Source organism: Ceratosolen solmsi, unplaced genomic scaffold (assembly GCF_000503995.2).
Source record: "Ceratosolen solmsi marchali unplaced genomic scaffold, CerSol_1.0 scaffold63, whole genome shotgun sequence".
NCBI classification, from domain to species: domain Eukaryota; kingdom Metazoa; phylum Arthropoda; class Insecta; order Hymenoptera; family Agaonidae; genus Ceratosolen; species Ceratosolen solmsi.
Genome location: NW_011948437.1, coordinates 1,905,279 through 1,927,759, shown reverse-complemented (window position 1 = coordinate 1,927,759; position 22,481 = coordinate 1,905,279). Strand labels below are relative to the sequence as shown.

The window sequence follows — 22,481 nt, the reverse complement described above, 5'->3', positions numbered from 1 at the left end:
GTTCTATCAAGAAACGCTTGGAAGGAATGCAGCGCGTTTTGTTATTACATGAAAAACGTAAGGATGCCTGAATCAATATAAAAGATGGCTCACAGGAGCGAGAGAAGAATATAGGTTTAGAGAGATGAGCAAGTGATGAGAAACAATCTGTTAGATACAGAGCGTCGGGGAACTCGGCAGGGACATGTCGCCCTCATAGTCAACAGAGATTGCGAAGTTAATCGAGTGTGAAAAGAGCAAATCGTTTCAGGCGATTATCCTAACTTAAGCGTGTCCCTCGTACCGCATTTTTCTCAACTTACGTACTACATCTCCCCTCGTATCTTTTAAGCCGTGATATTACGATCGTGTTAATTCTTCGGCTGCATATTCGATTCATTACGTCTTTTATATTGGATAGACTATTTTGCGCGAGCCTTTTCGTGTTATCGCGCGCAAGAAGAAACTGCAATAATAATGAGGGACGGAATACGAACGACGAAGAATTAGGGAACTGGCAAGATGTTGCAAGCATCAGGTTTTTGCTCCGTCGCTGCGCTAGACCTGAGTATTTAAAACTTTTCACGAGAATAGGCAGTGTAAAAAATAGAATTAAAGCGTTCAAAGGCAGTACAAAAGGATATGTCGATTCAGGCAGGCTCATAATGTTTAATACAATAATATATAATAATTTAATTAATACAATAATTTAATAATAATAATAATAATAATAATAATAATAATAATGAGAGAGGGAGAGAGAGAGAGAGAGAGAGAGAGAACAATCAATAACCATCGTGCATTATCTTATAGTTTAGTTAGCGTCAACGGAAAAAATGAGAATTACGTCACTTTCGATTTTTTACACCTTTTTCACGCTTATCCAAAGATTCTAGGTGAAACTTATTACAGTAGGTAAAAACGTCGTATTTTCATTGCTGATTCATTATATTATTGAGTACTGAATGATTTGTATATTCAAAACAGCGCCCACTGATATTTCATATTTACGGAGCTCGCGCAAATTGATATTAAGAAAATTCAATTTCAAACATGGCGGATTTCATGATTGTTATGTCAAATCTTTTAGATAAAATATATCGTACAAGCATAAATCATTTACTTCATTTCGAAATATACTTTTCCACTCGTCATGAGAATTGATAAATTAACGAGAAATATATGTAATGGTAAAATTATTTGCATTCAATAATAAAACAACTAAAACGTAAACTCGAAGGTCAAAGAGCTTTTTTTCTTTTTTCTTTTTTATTAATAATAGGTAGTTACTTTTTCAAAAAATATATGAATATATCATAATAACAGTTTATTTGACAAAATATATTTTAAAAAGTAATTTTCCAGATTAAAGTAAGCTAGACGCATAACTTTAAAAGGGCTGTCGAGGAAAAATTCATATTCGAAAGGAGGAGGATGCAGTTTGCAGTAAAATTCCGAGGCGTAAATTGTCCATAGATGGGAGTATCATTTGTCACCAGCCTGCCCTGGCTGGTTGGCTGGCTTTTCCATTTTCCAAGCGATTTCCCCCAACAGAATTCACTCCCCCTTTTGGTTCCGACATGCACGGTCTCATTCCCATAGTATCAACTCCCAGGAGCAATATATCGATGTTCATCACGCCCAGGATCCACGAGTCCATTCTCGTTTAGCCGACATTTCCACGTATTTTGAGTTTTTTGACCCACCCTTCGTTTGCCTCCCATGGGTACAGGTTCAATGTCTAAATTGCCTTCTTTCAACTCAAAATCAATTATCGCTCTACGTCATTAACATCCAATCAATGGAGGATCTACTTCCTATTTCGCAATTATTCATTATAATTTATTTTTATTTTTAGATAATCGAGCTATTTACAAATCCTCTTTCGTATTTTAATATAGAAAACCATGAAAGGGAAATTTTTTTTATAATTTTATGTGCTCCAAAACTCCATGTAAACTCGAATATTTATTCAGTTCATAAATTTCGTAAATTTTATACTAAAATTACTAAAACTATTCTCATGGAATTGGAAATTTTAATTAATTCTAGAACCACATAGACCAAATGAACATGATTGTATATGATTGCATTGAAACGTTCTTAAATTAAAGGAATTATAAATAATATTATAATCAATGAACAATTGATATTAAATAAAGGTGACTTTTGCAGTGTAAAAATGAATTTTTATATTTTCTATTATTATACATCGTCTTTGTGAAATGTTAGAGAATTATGAATTGCAGAAATCTTACATCTCATATAACATAATGTAAATAATGTTGACTATAGATACATAAAAATCTAAACACGTAAAGGATGTACTTTGAAGTAAAGTATTCTTATCACTATGTTATTGACGAATTAGACTCAAAATTCGAATATGTGTACATCTGCCAATGCGCTTACGTACCTGCATGGGTTTGTGTAATATTTCTGTATATTGGATTTTGGTACAATTTCTATGTATTATTCTATAATTCTAAATAGTAAAATTTAGTACAAATATATATTAGCTTATATATTGTTTCATTTTATACATTATTATATTTTTTATTAGTATTATATTAAAGGACATATTTATATAAAACATAAGATAAAATATACTAATACAAAATATTTGATTTACTAAAATAACAAATATTACTTTTATAACAATATATAAAAATTTCTTTGGGAGAATGCAAATTAATAGCGAACTCTACTAAATATTAAATTAAGTTGCTTTTCTCAGACACTGTATTCCAATAATATTGCATTAACGATTTGCACTAACATAAATACAATATTTATTTTACTGATAAGTGATATATCGTTATAGATATATGGAATTGGTAAAGTTATTATATACATCCTAAATTATGAAATTAAAAGCATGTATTATCAATATGATATAATTTCATAAAAATAAATTATACTTTAATAATTAAAAATCATTAATTCATTTAATTTTCTTAAGATTATACGCTTAGCCTAAAATTTAACGCTTAAATTGTAAAAGTTATAAAAAAAATGAATGAAAACAGAAATAAATAATTAAAATAAAACTTAAACTATCCAAAGCTGTTATGTACAATATTATTATATTATGTTTGATCTGTAGCGTTAGTGCTTTGTACAGCAGAAAAAAAATTTTTTAATGGAAAAAAAATCATCAAACGATGAAGAAATGAAGGAGAATCATCTCTATCCTATTTTCGTACATTGAATTTATCTATAATGTTTACTGAATTTTTTATCCGAATAAAAACAGAACTATACTAAATTAATATATAGTCAAATCTGAAATACAGTAGCTATGTCATTTTAAATTTCTTATTTATCCGTAACCAATTAAATAAGTTTTACCCAAATTTTTTTAATAACGAGGCTACATCAATAAATTTCGCAATGAATATAATACAGTGAAATATCATTGATTGAGATTAATTATTAATAGATATACAAAAAGATAGAACTTATACAAAATAAAATTAATTTAATGTTATTCTAACATACAATTATATAGACAATAGTAATTTGAAAACTAAAAAATTTGTCAAAACTTAAACGAAGATATTTAATTTTAGAAATATCGTTGTAAAAATTGTTCGATAAAATTAATTAGCAATTTTGATAAAATACTAATAAACATTGATAAATCTGTATGTGTAAAATTATCAGGCTAACATTAAACGTATTTATTGGTCGATTAAAAAGTACACAGATTGTATTAGCCAATTGATTTATAATTACACAATATTAAAAATTAGCTTAAATAATTAGAACATTAAATCGTGAATTTAAAATTAAAAAATTATGAAACTTTCAGCGTTAGCGTAACGGATTTATTAAATCAACTGAACTAATATATTAACGTATTCTTATTCAAACGTTTGTTTATTTTATAAATATACGTGGTAATTATTAATATTAATTGACAAATTTACTTATAAATTTATATGCATAAGTATCAGTACTAATTCAAATGAATTAATATTAATAATTAAATTATTATTAAGAAACGTACAATTCAATATGAACACACGTTGCTGAACATATGTATATATATATATATATATATGTATATAATGTGCTTCAGTGTGAAAAAGTAAAAATTGAAATTAATATCTGATAATTGCCTAATGGAACATAATTATGTTATTAAATAATGAATAAAAATAAACAAATTAATTTTCAGTAATGAAAATTCTAATACTTTAATTAAAAAATCGCTTACTTATAGAGTTAATGTAGATGAATTTATTCAACTTAAGAAATAGAAGTCTTTATTGTTTTTTTGTATTTTCTAATATATTAAAATCTATTTAATTTTATTAATTAAATTTTAAAAATCAAAATTATTAATTCTTATATATGAATTTCTTAATGTCTTTTAAGATCTATTCGTTTGTGTTTCATTTTATATATATTTTTTATAATATGATTTTTCATATATTCTCTTCTATATTCTCTCATATTTTTATATGCTTATTTAAAATTAAACAATTATATGTTTGATTATAGAATAAGTATTTTATATATATATATATATATATAAAATATCGTATAAAATCGTATAATATTTAGAGATATAATACTAATTAATGATTATATTAATGTTTTACAAGTGATAATTTCGTCAAGCTTCGAACTACCCTAATAATGAATAATTAAAAACTGAAAGAAGGCAATTTATCATAAAAAAATAAATGTCTTTCAATTGACAAAGACTAGTATAAATATTTTTAAATTTCTAAACATAAATATATATATTACATAATATAGTATAATAAATAATAAATTATTTTTATCATTTATATCAATATCTGTATCTATCTACCAAATTCATATGTATGTATCGATATACATACATTCGGAACAAAGGAGAGAATAAAATATAAATATGTATATAGAATATTAATGAACGTTATAATTGAGCACTCCAAGTGCTCGTGGATTTTTTTTTCTTTTTTTTGGAATACAAAATTTACCATAATAATAGATTATAAAAATTTAACGACTTAACTACAGGGTTGTAAATACTTTATTCCATGTTTAGTATTTTATATTAGATTAATTTCAAAAATAGATAGTTTTTATCCATAGTTGTAAACATAGTTTTTACCAACTAAATATATATTCAAGTAATGAAATGCAAATTAATTCTTCAATTATTCAACTTTTCAATTTCAATTACAGAGAAATATATTTTCAATATTATTCATAAATGTATTATAGGTCAATAAAATAATAAAATCTGTGCTATAGCATATTTTTCACTATATTAATTTTATTATTTATGTTTGTAGAGGCATTTTTTATATCATACTAACAGTCGTGAAGTATTTTCATTTTATACAACGTATGAAAACAAAAAAATAAAAACTAAAGAAAACCTTAAATAATTATCCAGACTAAATATAAACACATTTAAGTTAAATATAAATAAAAGTAAAAATATATAAAAATATCTGATATATTTCTCCTATTAACAAAGAAGATTTAAATATGAAATGTACAAACTTAAATGTAATTGTTTATTTGGAGCAATCTTAACTATCAAAATTGACAAAATAATTACGAAAATAGTCTTACACATGAAATTATTTAATTAATTTAATCAATCAAGTATATAACCAGTGAAATGATCAGTATAAATAATCAGTTTATAGAATTACAAAAAACATTAAATTGGCATTATATTCAGTTGTTAATGTAACGGAAATTTTTTTTCCCTTATCAAGTACACAAGAAAATGACGTTTATATATTTATTAAAGGTAGGACTAAACATTTAACAGTGTTTAAAATAAAATATGAGATAAAATTTTCACAAGATAATTAAAATAAATATATATATATTAAGGACCACCAACTTTACATATCTATTTATTTCAATGTACGAAAATTAGAAAATTTAACTTTTTATATTTAGATATTTTATATATGATGGAAAAAAATGTATTATAAATTATTTTCAAAAATTTATATCTTTCCATATGATATATTTATATCTTTTTATATTTTTATATTTCCATTTATATGTTTCCATTGATTGTTACATATGGATATACAAATAAATTAAATAAATTGTAACAATAAATTAGAAAATCGCTAACTTAAAAAATATGTAATTACACATTGTATATGCCAAAATATAATATACTTGTAAAAATTAAGGAAAATGATATCTAGTGGAAAATGACATACTACTACTTTTCTTATAAAAAATTAATAACGTATGGATTTATAAAATATTGACGTCATTAGTAAAAATATATTTCATAATTAACGAGTCAATTTTAGAACAATACAGTACAAAAATTAAAAAATAACAATTTTTTGCAATAAAATTATTATATTTAATAATTTGTATACTTTATATAACATGAAAGAAGAAATAAATTTAATAATAACAAATAGAATGTTTTTCTATAGTAAAATAATAAACTATCTAATATTTAATAAAGGATAATTAAATATGGATATAGAAAATTAGTAAATTTATATATTATTTAAATGAGTTAGCATTAAAACTTAGAAAGAAAAAGAAAAAAAAGAGCAGAACAAAATGAAGAATTAGATGATAATTTTTATTTTTAACCAAAATCGATTCATTATTAAAATTTCACTATTTTAAAAATAAACTAAATTTTTTTGTTCAATTTTTTAATGAGGCCGAAGATATATGATATATTTGTATGTTTTTTCCAATATATTCATCAAATTGTATTAATTATGAGTATTGTTCTATTTTATTTATTTATTTCATATTATGTAATAACATAAAGATACTATAATTTAATGATTTTTTGTTTGCATGATTAAAGTTGATTCGGTGAATACATATTTTGTTACGAAAAAAAGATCATGATTTTTAACATATTATGTATTTTTATAATATTACATAACTACATAGCAGAAATAAAAAACACCTCAAATATAAGAATTCTGGAAATTTTGGATGCCAAATTGTTTAAAGCCTTAATGTATCATCGACGGTATTATATATCCTCAATCGCAAAGTTACTAATATGAACAATGAATATTATATTTCTTTTATTAAAAAATACTTAACAATAACAAGATTATTAAATTTTTTGAATTCTCATAAATGGTAGGCAAGTACAATGAAATGAGTAGGAAGTAAAAATATAAAAAAAATATTGACTCGTTTAAGAAGTTGTACATAATTTACCTACTATGTACCGGCATGTTTGTAGTTCAAATAAACTGCTTTATTTATCTATAAGTAGCGTGGTTTAATATTTCTGACTTTTTGCTCTTTCATAAGAGTAAATTGTCTCGTAAACATTAAAACATTTTTTACTTTTAATAATAAGAAAATTATTTCGTATGATTAACTATTAATTTTGTACCTTGTATATAGTATTGTTTATAGCATTGAATTGTACATAGATGGTATTGTTGTGTAACATTCAAGTAATACGAATGTATTCGGATAAATTAAAAAAAAATAATTTTCATGAAATTACAGTAAGAATATTGACGATTCCATATGGTAAAAAAATTAATTTTTAAAATAAATAATTAATAAAAATAAATTTTTATCAATTAAAGTATCGGCATAATCATTATCATTACCATCGTTGAATTCAATCATCATTCAATTGCCCGAAATTGCGAGCTACATATTATTGAAATTATAATTATATCAAATTATAACGTACATTCTTGTTTTTTATTGATTTATTTATTATTATCGAAATAAATGCATGCGGTAAAAGTATATTAAATTAATATAAAAGTATATTAAGTCAATATAGAAGAATGCATTGATTTTGAATATTAATGATGAGAAGCAGGTTGGTATAATGATTCGAAACGTGGGAGGAGTTTGGCAAGGTCGTACACGACAATAAAGAATATAAGGGACAATAAGTTCATAAAGCTATAGGAAGTCATTTTCCGTAATAGCATAACGAACATGGCCTGATCCTTATTACCTAGTTGTACCAATTCTCTTTCCACTGGTCAAGAAAGCAAACATCCAGTTGCGCTAAATATCGAACGTTATTCGAACTCATGGCGAGGAGCATATTTATTTAAAACTAACAATCCACATGTAAACATGCAGTAATGAGGATCGTGTGTGCAGCCTCGATCGTTTTCATTGGATTCCCTCGTGTATAGGGAGTAGCGATTCTTGCGGCTCGCACGCTCTTACGCTCTTAAAGGGCGAAATTCAATATCTGACTGCTTGTTCGATATCTCGTTATTATAATGTTACACGACGGGGCGCCACACGAAGACTCGTTAGCCGCGTAAAAGATGCACGAGCCTCCTTTACTCCCCCTAAGTTTGTATTACGGCACAAAATCTTCTCTGCACACATTATACGTGCCTGGGAAATCATCGTGGGTAAATTTAAAACAGATTTATTTAGTCATGCTCTGCTTTATTGCACCAGTAATGTATTCGAATTTCGTTACAACAATACATTTAAGAGTAATGTATTTAATGAATATTTCGAACTTTTTCATTCAACGATTTGAATTTAATGAGAAAAGTTGCATTAAAAAATTATATTTTACATTTTGTAAAATTCTTGGCATACTTATCATTAAAATAACTTTAATACTATAATTATTTATGTTTATTTTTCTTTTGTTATTCTATGATTATTTATTTAGATGTTCTTATTTGTAATTAATAGGAGGCACTAGGCTTGAGAGTTGAAATATATTGGACAGTTTTTTTGTAAGCGATGAAGAATTTTATATCATACTAATGAAAAGGTGAACTTTTAAACGAAGCAAAAATAAGTGGAAAGGGAAATTAATTTTTTAAAGCCACAAGAGTTATGCAAGCTTTTAACGCGTAATTATCTATTAATGTTAACAAAAAGTTTTCGATAAGACTATTTTTTATCACACATCATTAGAAGATAAGTTTCCTTAAACTGTTACTGAATTTTAATTTTATTTAATAAATAATATTAAATTAATATTTATTAAATTTAATATTAATATTAAGTTTTTTTTTTCTAATACAGAATACTGTCGAGATTACGTTACATTTTCATGTAATAAATCAACTTCCTTCGGTTTTGTAGTGCAAAAAAAAATTTGAACATCTAATCGGTCAATGCTTTAATCCTAATGTATTTAAGCTAGAATTAATAAAATAATGATGTTGGAGGGGTAAAAGCATGAGAAAATTTTATAATATCGCAGCGAATGTAATATAAATGAAGCCGTTGCGTTAAAATTGCGTAAGAAAAAAAAGAGGCGCGTGGGTCCACATCACAACTTAATCAAAGACCATTATCCTTAACAAGAGCGGATGAAACTTGTTTTCTTTTGATTCTCGCCGAGATTTTTTCCAAAGAAGCTTCGGCGTTAATTTGCTAACTTGGTTGGCTTTGCGCGCAATTTCGAAGCCGAGGTTGTTAGAGAATGCCAGAGGCGGGTCTTGACCTGGGAAATTGGCTAATTTAATTACCTGTTATTCCAATTGAATACATTGGAAGGTTCACACTTATTTATTCTAATAACCTAATTATTCAGAATCTTTGAAATGATATTCATTTCAAATAGTTTCGGTCACTTCGTTTGCTCTGTTTCTGTCAGTGATGGATTAAACAATTTTTATTGATATTCCCGTGTATGGTGTTATTAAAAAACGATGAGAAGCTCAATTCTAACTTGTATTTTTAGACCTACGAATGCTTTTTCTCGACGGCGATGTTTATATTTATCCAATATGATGATGATAAAAAAAAAAGTAGACTAATATAAATTATGCTAATATGAATAAATAAAATATTACAAAAATATATTGACAGGATATTTGTTTTTTTTCCCCTCTTCAAGTCCGACTTGGAAGCATAAATCTGACCATTCCTTTCTTCTTCTTTTTGACTTCTTTTCATTTTAATCTTTTTGGCGATAAGCAAAATTAAATTCATCGTTAATCATCAAATCTATGTATGTTGTCATTTTAAACTGCACCCAGTGCTTCGTGAAATGATGTCATTAACATACCATAAATAATATATATATATATATATATTTATAGATATAACTTTAAATGAGAGGCTTTAAAATAAAGGAATAAATAAATAAATAAATAAATAAAAAAAAAAATCAAATACATATTTTTCCGGAAATTAGTCCGACTTTAGTATGCATTGATTTATTAAAATACGCTGTAATTAATTATATATATTGTGATGGATCATTAACTTGTTTGTGGCTAATCTAGTCTTAAATACAATGAGCAGTAATAAATTAAAACAAGCGAAATTATGCATCAAGAAACATGTTTACGAGTAGCATTATACTCATCAAATACTTGGCAAGTGTGAAAGAAAGAAGGAAGGAAGAAATTTTTTATATCTTGCATTGTTATTGTACTAATTAAAAAACGCTTGAAAAAACATGAGGGCAATTGAGCGCAGAATCGGTAACTCTGAACTAACAACGTACTTGCGATTCTATGGAAACTATCTTACAAAAGGATATCGTTCATCGCATGTGCCTGGCAGATATTCAGATTAGGTTAGTTACACAACAATCCTAATATTTCAGATTTTCTTTTCAAAACGTAGCTGTATTCGAGGAACTGAAAACCACAATCACGAAAGTCCAAATATAGAAATATCTCAATCTTAAAGGTAGACCCTTCGGCGTATATATACGCTTGGTAAACAAATAGACACGAGCTCTGAGTAGTCCAATAATCACTCGCACGTGAAAATAAATTCCCAAAGAAGGCTAATTTATTAATGAAAAGAAGGAGGCGTGGCTGGTATGGAGGGGTTGGGGATGAGAGGAGGACGAGAAGAGGTAAGAAATTGGTATCGGATGAGCAGCGGCGACGTTGATTCTTGACTAAGCAGCGCAAGGACCGAAGCACCATGAAAACAGAAATTGCAAATTTCACAAGTTTGAATTCACTACTTGGAGGTTAAGTTCGACTGAACTAGAGGCCGTTGGGGTCGACGATCGTTAACTCGCGGGAGTTGACGCAAAAAGCCAAGAAAAATCGAGCTCCCATTGGCGGGAGAAGGTGCTTGAGATAAGCGTCGTAGAGCCCGTCGCACACGAGCCTCGTGTTGCTTCATCGTTGCCGTAGCTGCTTAAAGTGTACTCGTTATTTATTTGAGCGCGGCCAGTTCGATCCCCGGTTCGTAGCCATGACTGGCTAATGGGAGTATAACGTGGTGTGCATGAGCACAGAGCCGCGCCTCTGTGCTGCCATGATCGCGCGAGTCTTTGTCGGCATCGCGTTAACTGTGTGATTCATGGTATCCTCCGCGTTTTTGCTGGTAGTCTTTAGAAAAAAATTGAAGAGAGTCGATCGATGCGCTCGGTAGCCGGATCTAGGAGCGAATTCCGTAACGAGCCACCGCGCTCCTCGATCGTCTAATTAAAGGAAGTGACGCGCGCAAACTTCGTGTCTATGAAACATTAATTCAGGACAAAGATGGCCGTCCAGTGTGGCGCACGCAAAGCCGCCGCGGGTAGGGGAAAGATGTCACGTCCAACGCATTAATGACTTTGGAATCGATTAGGGAATATAGCTCGCGAAATTCTCCTCCTCTCCCGACTGCGCAAACGCCAATGTCTAAGGATACGTGTGTCAATGCTCGATCCGGTCCGATTTAAAGTGCCCACTTCTTCAGTCGTGTCGCATTCCCGCTTTGACTCGTGTCTTTAACACCTCTCCTTCGTTCAACCCTGGCCGGTCATTCAAAATGAACAGGGATCTAAGCGTAGAGAGGTATCATCTCCTGAAAAGCCACGCCCTAAAATCAATCGCTCGAGCGATCCGTCGCGAATAATTCTCAATTAGCTGTAAATCGCAGCCGGCTAAGTCGGATTTATGTCTTAGAGAGCGGCAGGACGGCGAGAAGCATAGAGCCTCTGTGGGATTTATATTGGAGCGGGCGCCCGTGAGATTTATATTCCCGATTTGTCACTGTTTCTTGACCCGATAACGCTTTCATCGAGCACGACACTCGAGAGGCAAGGAAGCTTTATTGCTTCGCAAGGACTCCCCATTGAATCCTTGCTAAATTCATTACGACACCGCGACGCCCTTTGTTTTTCATTTCCAAACAGCGAGGCTACCGCGCAACACGATGAGATTAACCGTTCGAGTTATTGCGCTCCTTTATTTGAAATTATTAAGCCGAGGAGAGGCCGTCACGAGCAGCTCTTTTTCTCTCCGCCCTGAGACCGATGGAGACGCGCGTGAAAGGAAACGAGCACGATTAAGCGCAGCCGATCGGCCCGGCGAACATCTGTCGAGAATAAAAGTTTTACGATTCACGAATTTCTATATAGATTTTTATTCGGGCTTGCCGATTATATATGATAATTATACGAAATAGAGTGCAGCAATTAAGGAATTTTACCATACCCCCATAAATAATTTCCCTCGACCTTATTTTCAATATTTAATTGGGCAAGAGTGTACCAAAAATCTCTCGTATTATTCATGTCCTTCCTAGTCTCGGTATAAATAATTCCATTTACCGATCTATATATCGAGATAAGATATTAAAATAATATCGGGCTGGTATTTATGTATATTTGTAATACACCTTTAAATGCATGGATAATCAAAGTGAATGCAGCATACGTCTGTACATGTATGATGCGCTGGTTAAATGCATAACAATAATAACAGTGTTTATCTTCGTGTTCTTTCGTACGTGCTGTTATGAAAACGTGATTCCCCCTCTCCCGCCCCGTCCTACATAAATGAAACTACAGTCGCTTTTTGGGTGAATTTTCAAATTCTATTGTCCGTAAATTTTCACAATTTCACAATCTCAACTTCCCGATAATATTGAAAAGTCTCATTGCGTTTGAAATATAGGCCCCATCTCGCATTATGAAGCTTTATAAATAATCCTGCGTGCTTTACTAAATTTGCATGAACCGTCAAGGATTGGGAGTAAAAGTGATGCTAAAAAGACGGAACAAGGTAAAAGAAGCGTCGGTTTGGAAACGCTGTAATTTTTAAGTAATAAGACAGCTTTTATAGGACCGCGCGGCGTTTGAAGAGGAAGCAGCTCGGATGGGGGAAGGAGACGAAGGAGCGGAGAAAGATAAAAGTTGAAAATGCGTAAGACCAGTAGCGTTTGCCTCAACTCAAAATCGATAGTTTTGTTTGGAAAGTAGAAGGAGGCCACTTAACAGCAGGAGCTTCTCCGATCGTATAACATAGGCGGGTATTAAATTTGTTTGACCAACATACTGTCATAACAACTCCACGATCTTTCCCGCGAGTTTTCCGAAAAATCTAGCTCCAAGATCTCGTACGAGCGTAATTTGCTGTGCGATGGAAGACAGTTTGGGAACGTCTCAATTAGCGCTGTTCGTCTTTGAAATTTCGTGCTCTATTATTCGGCTGGAAAGTTCTCCCTAAGAAAGTTGACCCAACATTTATTGCAAAATACTTCTCGACCGCCCTATTGGCCGACGGACACCTTTCACGCCAAATAAAAGAAACAAATTATACCTTTCGATTGCGTCTTTTACTCCCTTTGACACGCCACTCTTAGCGCGGGTAACATATCCTCCGCACATTGCTTCTTTTACAGCGACCATTTCCCTTCTACTTATGATTTACGATTACATTCGTATTCTATAAATACGTGATCTTTGGACTATGTACATTTAATCTCACATACGTTAATAAGCCTAATAATGCATATGACAATTGAAAATAAATGTCCCCTTAACAATATTCATCTGAATTGTTTACTATATAATGTATGAGACATCGCGTTATCAATATATTTTAAAGACTTCGTTGCGGCGTATGCCGAGCCTAGGCAACAAATTAGAATAATTTAATTATTATTGGATATGTAGCCGTACAACTACTTGGCTTGCACAAAATTTTTAAATATATAACAAATTTCATTTTAAAAATCAGAATTAGCATATTATACAGTTACCTCACAGGACTACGTTTCTATGAAATTAAATGTCATTGTCAATTTTTACACTTAATTTTTACGCTTGTAATTGAAAACTGTATGACAATTTTTATCTACACACGATCGTAAACATTTATTATTGTACAGATAAGTATAGTTATATATAAATGTATATATATATATATATATATATATATATATATATATATATATATATATATATACATAAATATATACATAGTTATATATAAATAAATAAATATAAACATTTACATATAAATATGTATAATTTATAACAATATGAGTAATTATAATATTATTAGACATATTTTGATGAACATTTTATACATGCTCGATGCAATGATTAATATTCTATCAATAACAATAATAAAAAAAAAAGTATATAGAATATAAATAGAATTTTTATAGTGTGGGTATGTATATGTTAAACGATTCGATGATTAGCTAATTCGTGGAAAAAATTGTAATACTTATCGCAAAAAGCATACGGTGCCCCATGTGCTTTTGCGTATAAATGAAAATTTATACACATACAGAGGGTTGCTGTAGAACTGCAGTGAAAACTATCATCACAGCAAACGTCGGACAATCTATATTAATGTTGTAACTAATTTTTATGCAACAATATATTTTGATGATATTTCAATTGTTTTTGTATATAATAATAGTCCTTAGCATTGCTATGATCAATTTATATGTGTGTGTGTGTGTGTGTGTGTGTGTGTGTGTGTGTGTGTGTGTGTGTGTGTGTGTGTAATAATTATTTAATTATTATATTTATAATAAATATTTAAAATATTTAATAAATGTATAATAAATAATTTGAGACGTCATTTAATGTGCTTCTAAATATTTTTCTTCTAAATGCTTCTAAGATATTTTGAGAATAATATTTTTATGTAATAATTTTAATTATACTAATTAAGCAAATGCACGAATAATGTAGCTTTAAGCGACAAGAAAGATATAAATTCGGTATTACAGTGAACATTAATAAGGATACAGATGGACGAGATTTTTATGAAGAACTATATTTAATTTCGAAGCAAAATTACCATGTTTTCATGTTAGTAAATCAGTTATTGGTAATTTCTCTTATGAAGCTCTGTGTAGAGCAAAAGCAGTACAAAAGGAAAGGATGAAAGAAAGCAGGAGAAGAAGATGAAATATAAGAGTGGATAGAATAGGTATAAGAATGAGAGGCTGAAGAGTAGTGCTGCTGGAGGAACATAATAATGCAAAGGATCAAAGTATAAAGAAGTATATAATAATCGGAAGTAAATTGCAAATACGTGAGGCTACCGTACAGTGCGCGGCAATGACTCGACAGAAGTCAATTGTTCAAGTTGATTTCTAAGTTGCTGCAATGTGAAGTGAGAGGGTGGGGATATAACCTAATTTGAATCTCAGGGGCTGTAATTCGTAATGGAACACGTATCTGCGAATAATATTGCGAGCAATTCGCTTTCGATATCATTTGTGATTTTCGCGCGACCGCATGAGCGAGGAATGGGAAATTGGTGGGAGGCAAGAGAAGAAATAAGAAAGGGGTGGGAGCGCAGAAGGTGCGGGTGCGGCAAAAGGCAAAGGTCGAGGGGAGAGGGGAGGCCGGAACTCTAAAGGAAGAATGAATAGCCGCATGTGAACCAAATTGGCTTTGTATTTTGCCGCGTGTTCCCATAAAAACAAAATTATCCCTAAACTTTCGGCACCTTACGTTCTCAATATCGAGTCCATAAGGTTTTTTTTTCATGCTGAAAATTAATTTATCGCCCCGCACATTGTTTATCATCAGTTTCTCAATCGTGACTGAAGATTTTCACTACACGTATTGGTATTAAAATATCGGATATTAATTATGAGGTGAGCAGATAGTCGTGAGCTTGCGTTACGTTTTGATAAATTAAATTTGTTTAGCCGCGGTATTTCGTAAATATGTAAGGGAAACACTTTTCCCGACGGCCGGGCTTCCGTCGGAAATCCTCTCTCGAAGACTTATCGCACGCATCCGAGTCGGAGTAAAAAAGAAGAATAGCGGCTCTACCTGGGCCGAGGCCCGAACTGTCGTGTATCATCGAGCGATCGGCCGACTTGTAAAACAATAATTGAAGCAAGGAGCGACAATTAATTTCGATATTTCTGGGAATAGTGAAAATAGAGTCGGAGAAAAAGCGTTTCCTCGGTGGCGAAGTGAAAAAGTGCCATGTTGTAAAATGCTTTGTAGAACCCATCGTAAACAATGGTCGATCACGCGGGGCTAGCAGAACCTTCGGGGATATTTCTCTTTACTTAGGTCCTCCTTCTCACCGGGGGCATAACCGTACTTCTCGTTTCTTTGCTTTCCTTTAAACATTTCCTCGCCTCTATTATCCATTATCGGCGAGAGACCTTTAATTTTACGATCATCATTAGGTGATTCACCGAGATTTTTAATCTGACCGCTCGCCGTTGCATACTGACGAGCTCTTGTTTACGGAAACGGACCGCTTCGTCCCTCTCCTTCCTCTGTTCGTCGTGAACGAAATTGGTCTCGAGCAGTTTTCCAATCGCCGGCTCCTTTTCAAGGCCAACTACTGTCGGACGCCCTCAAAGCCAAATAGTAACAATAAAAAAAAAAAACTGTTTCACACTCTCATTTTTCCTCTGGAGTCTATGACTCGTTAAATCGTTAAAATTCTATGTAGTTATAAATGCAAATACGCGAGGTGGTGGGCGACCATTTATATTTCCCCCTCTCGGATCTTTCAAAAATACGTAAACAACATACTTTAGCTTATCCACCTACACACGGCTCACGAAATTATTAATCAACTTCTTTTTTTTTCTTTTTTTTTATCGCCACTATTGCTGTAGTGACAATCGCTCGAAAATATAATCATCTTTCTATTATTGTTATTTATAAATTATACAAAATAATTATTTTGTGCCTACTCATTCATGAAACTTGCTATGAATATTTAAAAAAAAAATCTTTCATTTATTTATAAAATGTTTCCGGTTGCATCACAAACGGATAAAAAGCAATTCTTAAGCTTATAATTCTATTACAAAAACATAGTTCGCCATATTAGACAGCCATTATTATACGAAGCGGACTGGTAGTCTTCTGTCAAACTTTTCTGTAAAATAATTTGACAAAAAATAATGTTTTTAGGTCAGAAAAATCATATAATGGTAACTAAATATTACACTCAATGCAAATCTATGCTACACCTATCTATGCTGTGTAATAGTTTTGTAAAAAAAAAAAAAAAAAAAAAAAAAATTTGCTCTTTATCAATTCTATAATGTTAAAAAATAATAATTATATTATAAATATTGTATATTACTGACTAAAAATTCAAAGCAGAAGACGGGTTATAAAATTGTATTTATTTATCCCTTCGATGTGTAAGCGTCTACAATCATTAAGTTGGCAAGATACATTTTGTAGATAATAAAACAAAGTATCGCGTAAACAATTACGGACGAGACTAATTATAGAGGAAAACTATGTTCATAAAGTAAATCTGCTTAAATAATTTCAACGAACATTATAATAATCTCCTTTGGAATCGCTCCCCTATTGCCGCAAGATTATGTTTAACCTCTCAAACGAATAAATAGATATATGATTACGCGAGTATTTGGCTAGTAAATACTCACTGCGGATAAGAATTTATAATTTTGATTGGAAATAAGAGATGCCAATAAACATAAATGGAAATTCGATTGTGCTGATTATCGATGATCAGCATCGCCAAGACATACGTTACCTTGGCTATGCTCGCCGGCGTCAAAGGTTTTGCTCGTCATTTGAAAAAGAGCGTCAAGTGGACTGCCTTGTCCAGGAGTCCTTTTGCCATTGTGACCCGCCTGTGATCCGTGCTGCTGTGAGCTTTTTCTTTTGAATTGCTGCTGTTGTTGTTGCTGCTGCTGCTGCTGTTGCTGCTGCTGTTGTTGCTGCTGCTGTTGGTGGTGGTGGTGGTGATGATGATGATGATGATGTTGCTGCTGCTGTTGCTGCTGCTGTTGGAGCCCCGGGTGCCCGAGTGCCGAGTGGAGCCCGTGGTGTACACTGTGATGATGAACGAGGGGATCCGGGCTGCCGGAGTCAGAGACGGAACTCCGACCCGAGGATGACGAACTACTGAGTGGTGGTTCGCTAACGGAGCCGGAAATGGAAGCCAGGGACATGCCAATAAGGGAAAGATCCCTGGCACCCGAATGATGCAAGTGCTGCTGCGGATGTGTGTGTCGCTGGTGCTGCTGTTGGTGCTGCTGCTGCTGCTGTTGTTGTTGTTGTTGTTGTTGTTGTTGTTGTTGTTGTTGTTGTTGTTGTTGTTGTTGTTGTTGTTGTTGTTGTTGTTGTTGTTGTTGTTGTTGTTGTTGTTGTTGTTGTTGTTGTTGTTGTTGTTGTTGTTGTTGTTGTTGTTGTTGTTGTTGTTGTTGTTGTTGTTGTTGTTGTTGTTGTTGTTGTTGTTGTTGTTGTTGTTGTTGTTGTTGTTGTTGTTGTTGTTGTTGTTGTTGTTGTTGTTGTTGTTGTTGTTGTTGTTGTTGTTGTTGTTGTTGTTGTTGTTGTTGTTGTTGTTGTTGTTGTTGTTGTTGTTGTTGTTGTTGTTGTTGTTGTTGTTGTTGTTGTTGTTGTTGTTGTTGTTGTTGTTGTTGTTGTTGTTGTTGTTGTTGTTGTTGTTGTTGTTGTTGTTGTTGTTGTTGTTGTTGTTGTTGTTGTTGTTGTTGTTGTTGTTGTTGTTGTTGTTGTTGTTGTTGTTGTTGTTGTTGTTGTTGTTGTTGTTGTTGTTGTTGTTGTTGTTGTTGTTGTTGTTGTTGTTGTTGTTGTTGTTGTTGTTGTTGCTGCTGCTGTTGGGGCTGCTGATGCTGATGCTGTTGCTGTTGTCGGTGATGTTGGTGTTGGTGGTGATGGCTGTGATGGTGGTGGTGATGATGGTGAAGATTCTGCTGGTGTACCGTCTGGTGATGATGCCCGAGGTTGCTCTCCGTTGTGTCCCAGGGTCGCACGATCTTCGCCTTCGGTCTGTGCGACAGGATGTCGAGGATACTAAACGACTTGACACCTCGTTCGCAGGCCTCGCGCTCGCGGCTCTCCTCCTCGTCCTCGGATTGTGGTTGCTGTACCTGCACCATCTTCAACCTCTTGAGCGGCTTAAAATAGTCGTCCGGGCCGTTGGTCGCGATCCGGGCTCTTCGCGTTGTCGCTGTCGCGACGTCCTCCCGCACAACCTCCTCCTCCTCATCGTCTACTTCACGCAACGAGGTGATCTCGCGCGTAAACGCTGACTCTCCGTCTCGCGAGTACCTGTCCTCCTCCTCCTCCTCGTCCTCCTCGTCCTCCTCGTCCAGTCCCTCCTCCTCCTCCTCCTCCTCCTCCTCTTCTTCCTCCTCCTCTTCAAGGGCGGAGGGGCTTAATCGATCCTCGTAATCCCCTCGCCTGTGGCCGTCCGCATCCTCCGGGGGCCCAGCCGCTGCGACGACTAGCGGCAAGGGACTTGGGCAACCTACCGAGATCTCGTCTTCGTCCTCGGGCAACTCACGAGCGGTCGGGCCACGGAGTCCCGGTGAACCCAAGCAGTCCCCGGAGGAGGCCGTGGACGAGGCCGCGGACGGCGACATCGTGTAGGCGGCCTCCGTCATCTCCGTACTACACATTATCGATCGCCGAGGCGCGACGGTAAACGAGCCGAGTCTCAACACCACCGCACTTGGGCACTATTCATCGCAGCGATGAAGCCAGGGTCACACGGTGGCGAGTCGTCGGCGCATGCCTCGTCTCGGCTGCTGCACCACGTCACGCGTTACCCAGTCACTCCCAGTCCCATCTCGGTTACACTTTGTTCCGATGAGGCAACCGGGCCTCAAGCCTTAACACGCACTGTTGGCGAATTCACGATCTCGCGATAAAGAGCGAAACAAAAGTGAGGAACAAAGAGACAATATCACAAAGATTTCAAGAGAGTGCGTGGGAGAGGCAGATAGATTGATATTAAGATACAGAGAGAGAGAGAGCGACACAGCGGGAGTGAGAGAGACAACAGACAAAGAGAGAATTTGTGAGGAAGAGAGAGTCAGTGGGAGAGAGAGAGAGAGAAAGAGAGAGAGAGAGCGATAGACAGACAGACAGACAACAGAGAGGAAAAAGAGGAGAGACAGGAGAGACGGGAGAGAGAAAGAGAAGGCGAGGGAGAGACGAGCAGAACGAGTCAGTTCAGGTCTGTGACTCGCAGCGCTTTGACGGCGACGGGAGTTTTGAGCTCGAGGATCCCTCACTCGCCGCCAGTGGCCCAACTGTCGGTAGAGAGGGGCGGTAGCGGTTAAGATCAAAGGGGATCGCTCGGCTAATGGGGCCAATGCGCGGAGTTTATAATGGGCGGAGTCTCGGGGAGGCCCGTCCCATGGCCGGGGCACTATGCTCTCCTTCGTGGCCAAAATGACGATCGGCCCGCTGGAATTTTTACGAGAAGTAGTTAACATCCAGACCCTCGACACCGGAGTGGGAGCTTTTTGCGCGAGGAGGAAAGGGAACTGCCTTACCGACCACTCACCCACTGGCGGGAGCTTCATCCGTGCCTTTCCTTGCCTTTCACTACCGTTTTTGCACCCAACCGCAATTACGATTACATTTTTCGACGGAGCCCCTGCTGCACTTTTCCCTTTTTTACGTCGAATTTAATCTACGAATTTGCTGACTTTTTTATCGGTCTACTAAATCGAATCGGACGCCGAACAAAATTGAATTTTTCGAGTATTGCCAATGAGGGATGAGCTGACCACCTCTATTCCGTAATACACTATTATCGAATTAAATTATTCCTCCTCTTCTTCACATTATAACCACTGTGCATCGAGCAGCTTTCTCATAATTTATTGAATATTTCATCGAAAAATTTCCCTGAACTGAATTTTCATATATATATATATATATATATATATATATATATATATTTTTTTTTATAGACTTTTAGCTACGAAATATCATTGGAAAATAAATTTGTATAATAAAATGGTGGTGAATTAAAGTTCTATTTTATATATAACTTTAATTCAATAATTTTCTTAAATTTAGCAAATATTTAAATTACTATTAAAATAACTGTATTCTTTAATGTACAACAATATTTTGGAAGTTGTGCACCATATTTGGCGTTATAAAAAAAAATCATTTTAATCAGTGTACATAGTTACGCGTTACTAGTTTATTTGAATATAATTAATAATTATGAATTATAAGTATACATAATAATTATATTTATTTACTTGTTGGTTAATATGGAATTTTAATGATATTTTAAGTTAAGATTATATTTTAAGAACTATAGATGTAATTAACACACCGCCTATTAAATACTATTTATCTTACCTTCATCATAGGTACATTTAATTTGTTTTATCATTCCTATAATCCACTCAACTGCCGTGCTCTGTAATTCAATGAATTAGTCAACTTCTATAAATTTTAATTTAACAATATACGCACAATGATAGGTAATTTACATAATTTACAAACTATCATATTGAAAGATTAATATAACTGAGATAGTGAGTCCTAAAGAGAAAATAATAATGGAAATATACAAAAAAAAAAATTTTCCAAATCTGAAAACTGTGGGTTATTTATGAAATCTACAAATGATTTATCAATTTATCTATCTTGCCATATGTCCCTATGAAAAATAATAAAATTTAATCGTAGCTTTTTTTAAATTATTCATAAGCAAGTAAGAGGGTAAATGGATAATATATTCACAGATTATGTAATCTTGCACAGTATATAATTATACAATTATACAAAGATGATATGGAGGTATGATTGATATGTAAGTTAATACCCATATGCCATTGGTATGAGTATTCATTTATAAAATAGTGCACAAAATTGCAAGGATATTGACGTTTAATTTATTATGGAAGAATAAAGGGAAAATGTTCCATTACTCTATTAAGTTTCTCCAAAATTCAAATATAAAGTTACATATTTTCTGTTTAAATAATTCGACCTAAAGTGGTTGCATTAAGATTCGTTAGAAAAACGTTTAACTTGAAATAATAATAACTTTGAATAAAAGTAATGTGTCTGTAGATATTTGACTTTGGAAATAATTTTCCTCCAAACTTCTTTCTTACAAGAATTTATAAGAAATAGTAGTTTTCTTGTTTAATTAATGAATAATAATATTTGTAGGTGTATGAGTTAGCGAGTTGGGTATAAGACGCTCGTACGTTGCGAGTGTAGCGATGCGGCTTTTCTATTCTAACAAAAAGAGGTGCGATCCAGCTAAATTACTGTGATAGCTACTCGCCACTGGATTTGTCGGCGTTTTTGATCTGCAGTCATTTAGCGTGATTTCCTCACATTTAGGGAGGTTTCGTCGAAAGCAGGATAGACGAATGAGAAAAGGCGCAAGAAACAAAGCCGATTAGACAAGGAAAAAACAAAGAAACGAAGACAGAGACATATATATATATATATATATATATATATATATATATATATATATATATATAAATGAGAAATGGAGAGAGAGAGAGAGAGAGAGAGAGAGAGAGAGAGAGAGAGAGAGCTATAAGTTAAGATTCTAGCT

At 33.1% G+C, this 22,481-nt stretch overlaps 1 protein-coding gene across 1 annotated transcript in view; it reads right to left on the bottom strand.

Moving 5' to 3' along the window:
• Positions 1-19,902, bottom strand: part of LOC105365293 (probable serine/threonine-protein kinase mps1) — a 33,544-nt gene extending 13,642 nt beyond the window's left edge. Inside the window, exons 1-3 of the mRNA XM_011503409.1 lie at positions 19,288-19,902; positions 18,864-19,236; positions 17,661-18,239 (exon numbers count right to left, since the gene is read on the bottom strand). Coding sequence (XP_011501711.1) covers positions 17,661-18,239; positions 18,864-19,236; positions 19,288-19,551 — 1,216 coding nt within the window. The 5' untranslated portion in view covers positions 19,552-19,902. The remainder of the gene's footprint in view (positions 1-17,660; positions 18,240-18,863; positions 19,237-19,287) is intronic.
• Between the last annotated feature and the right edge of the window lie 2,579 nt (positions 19,903-22,481).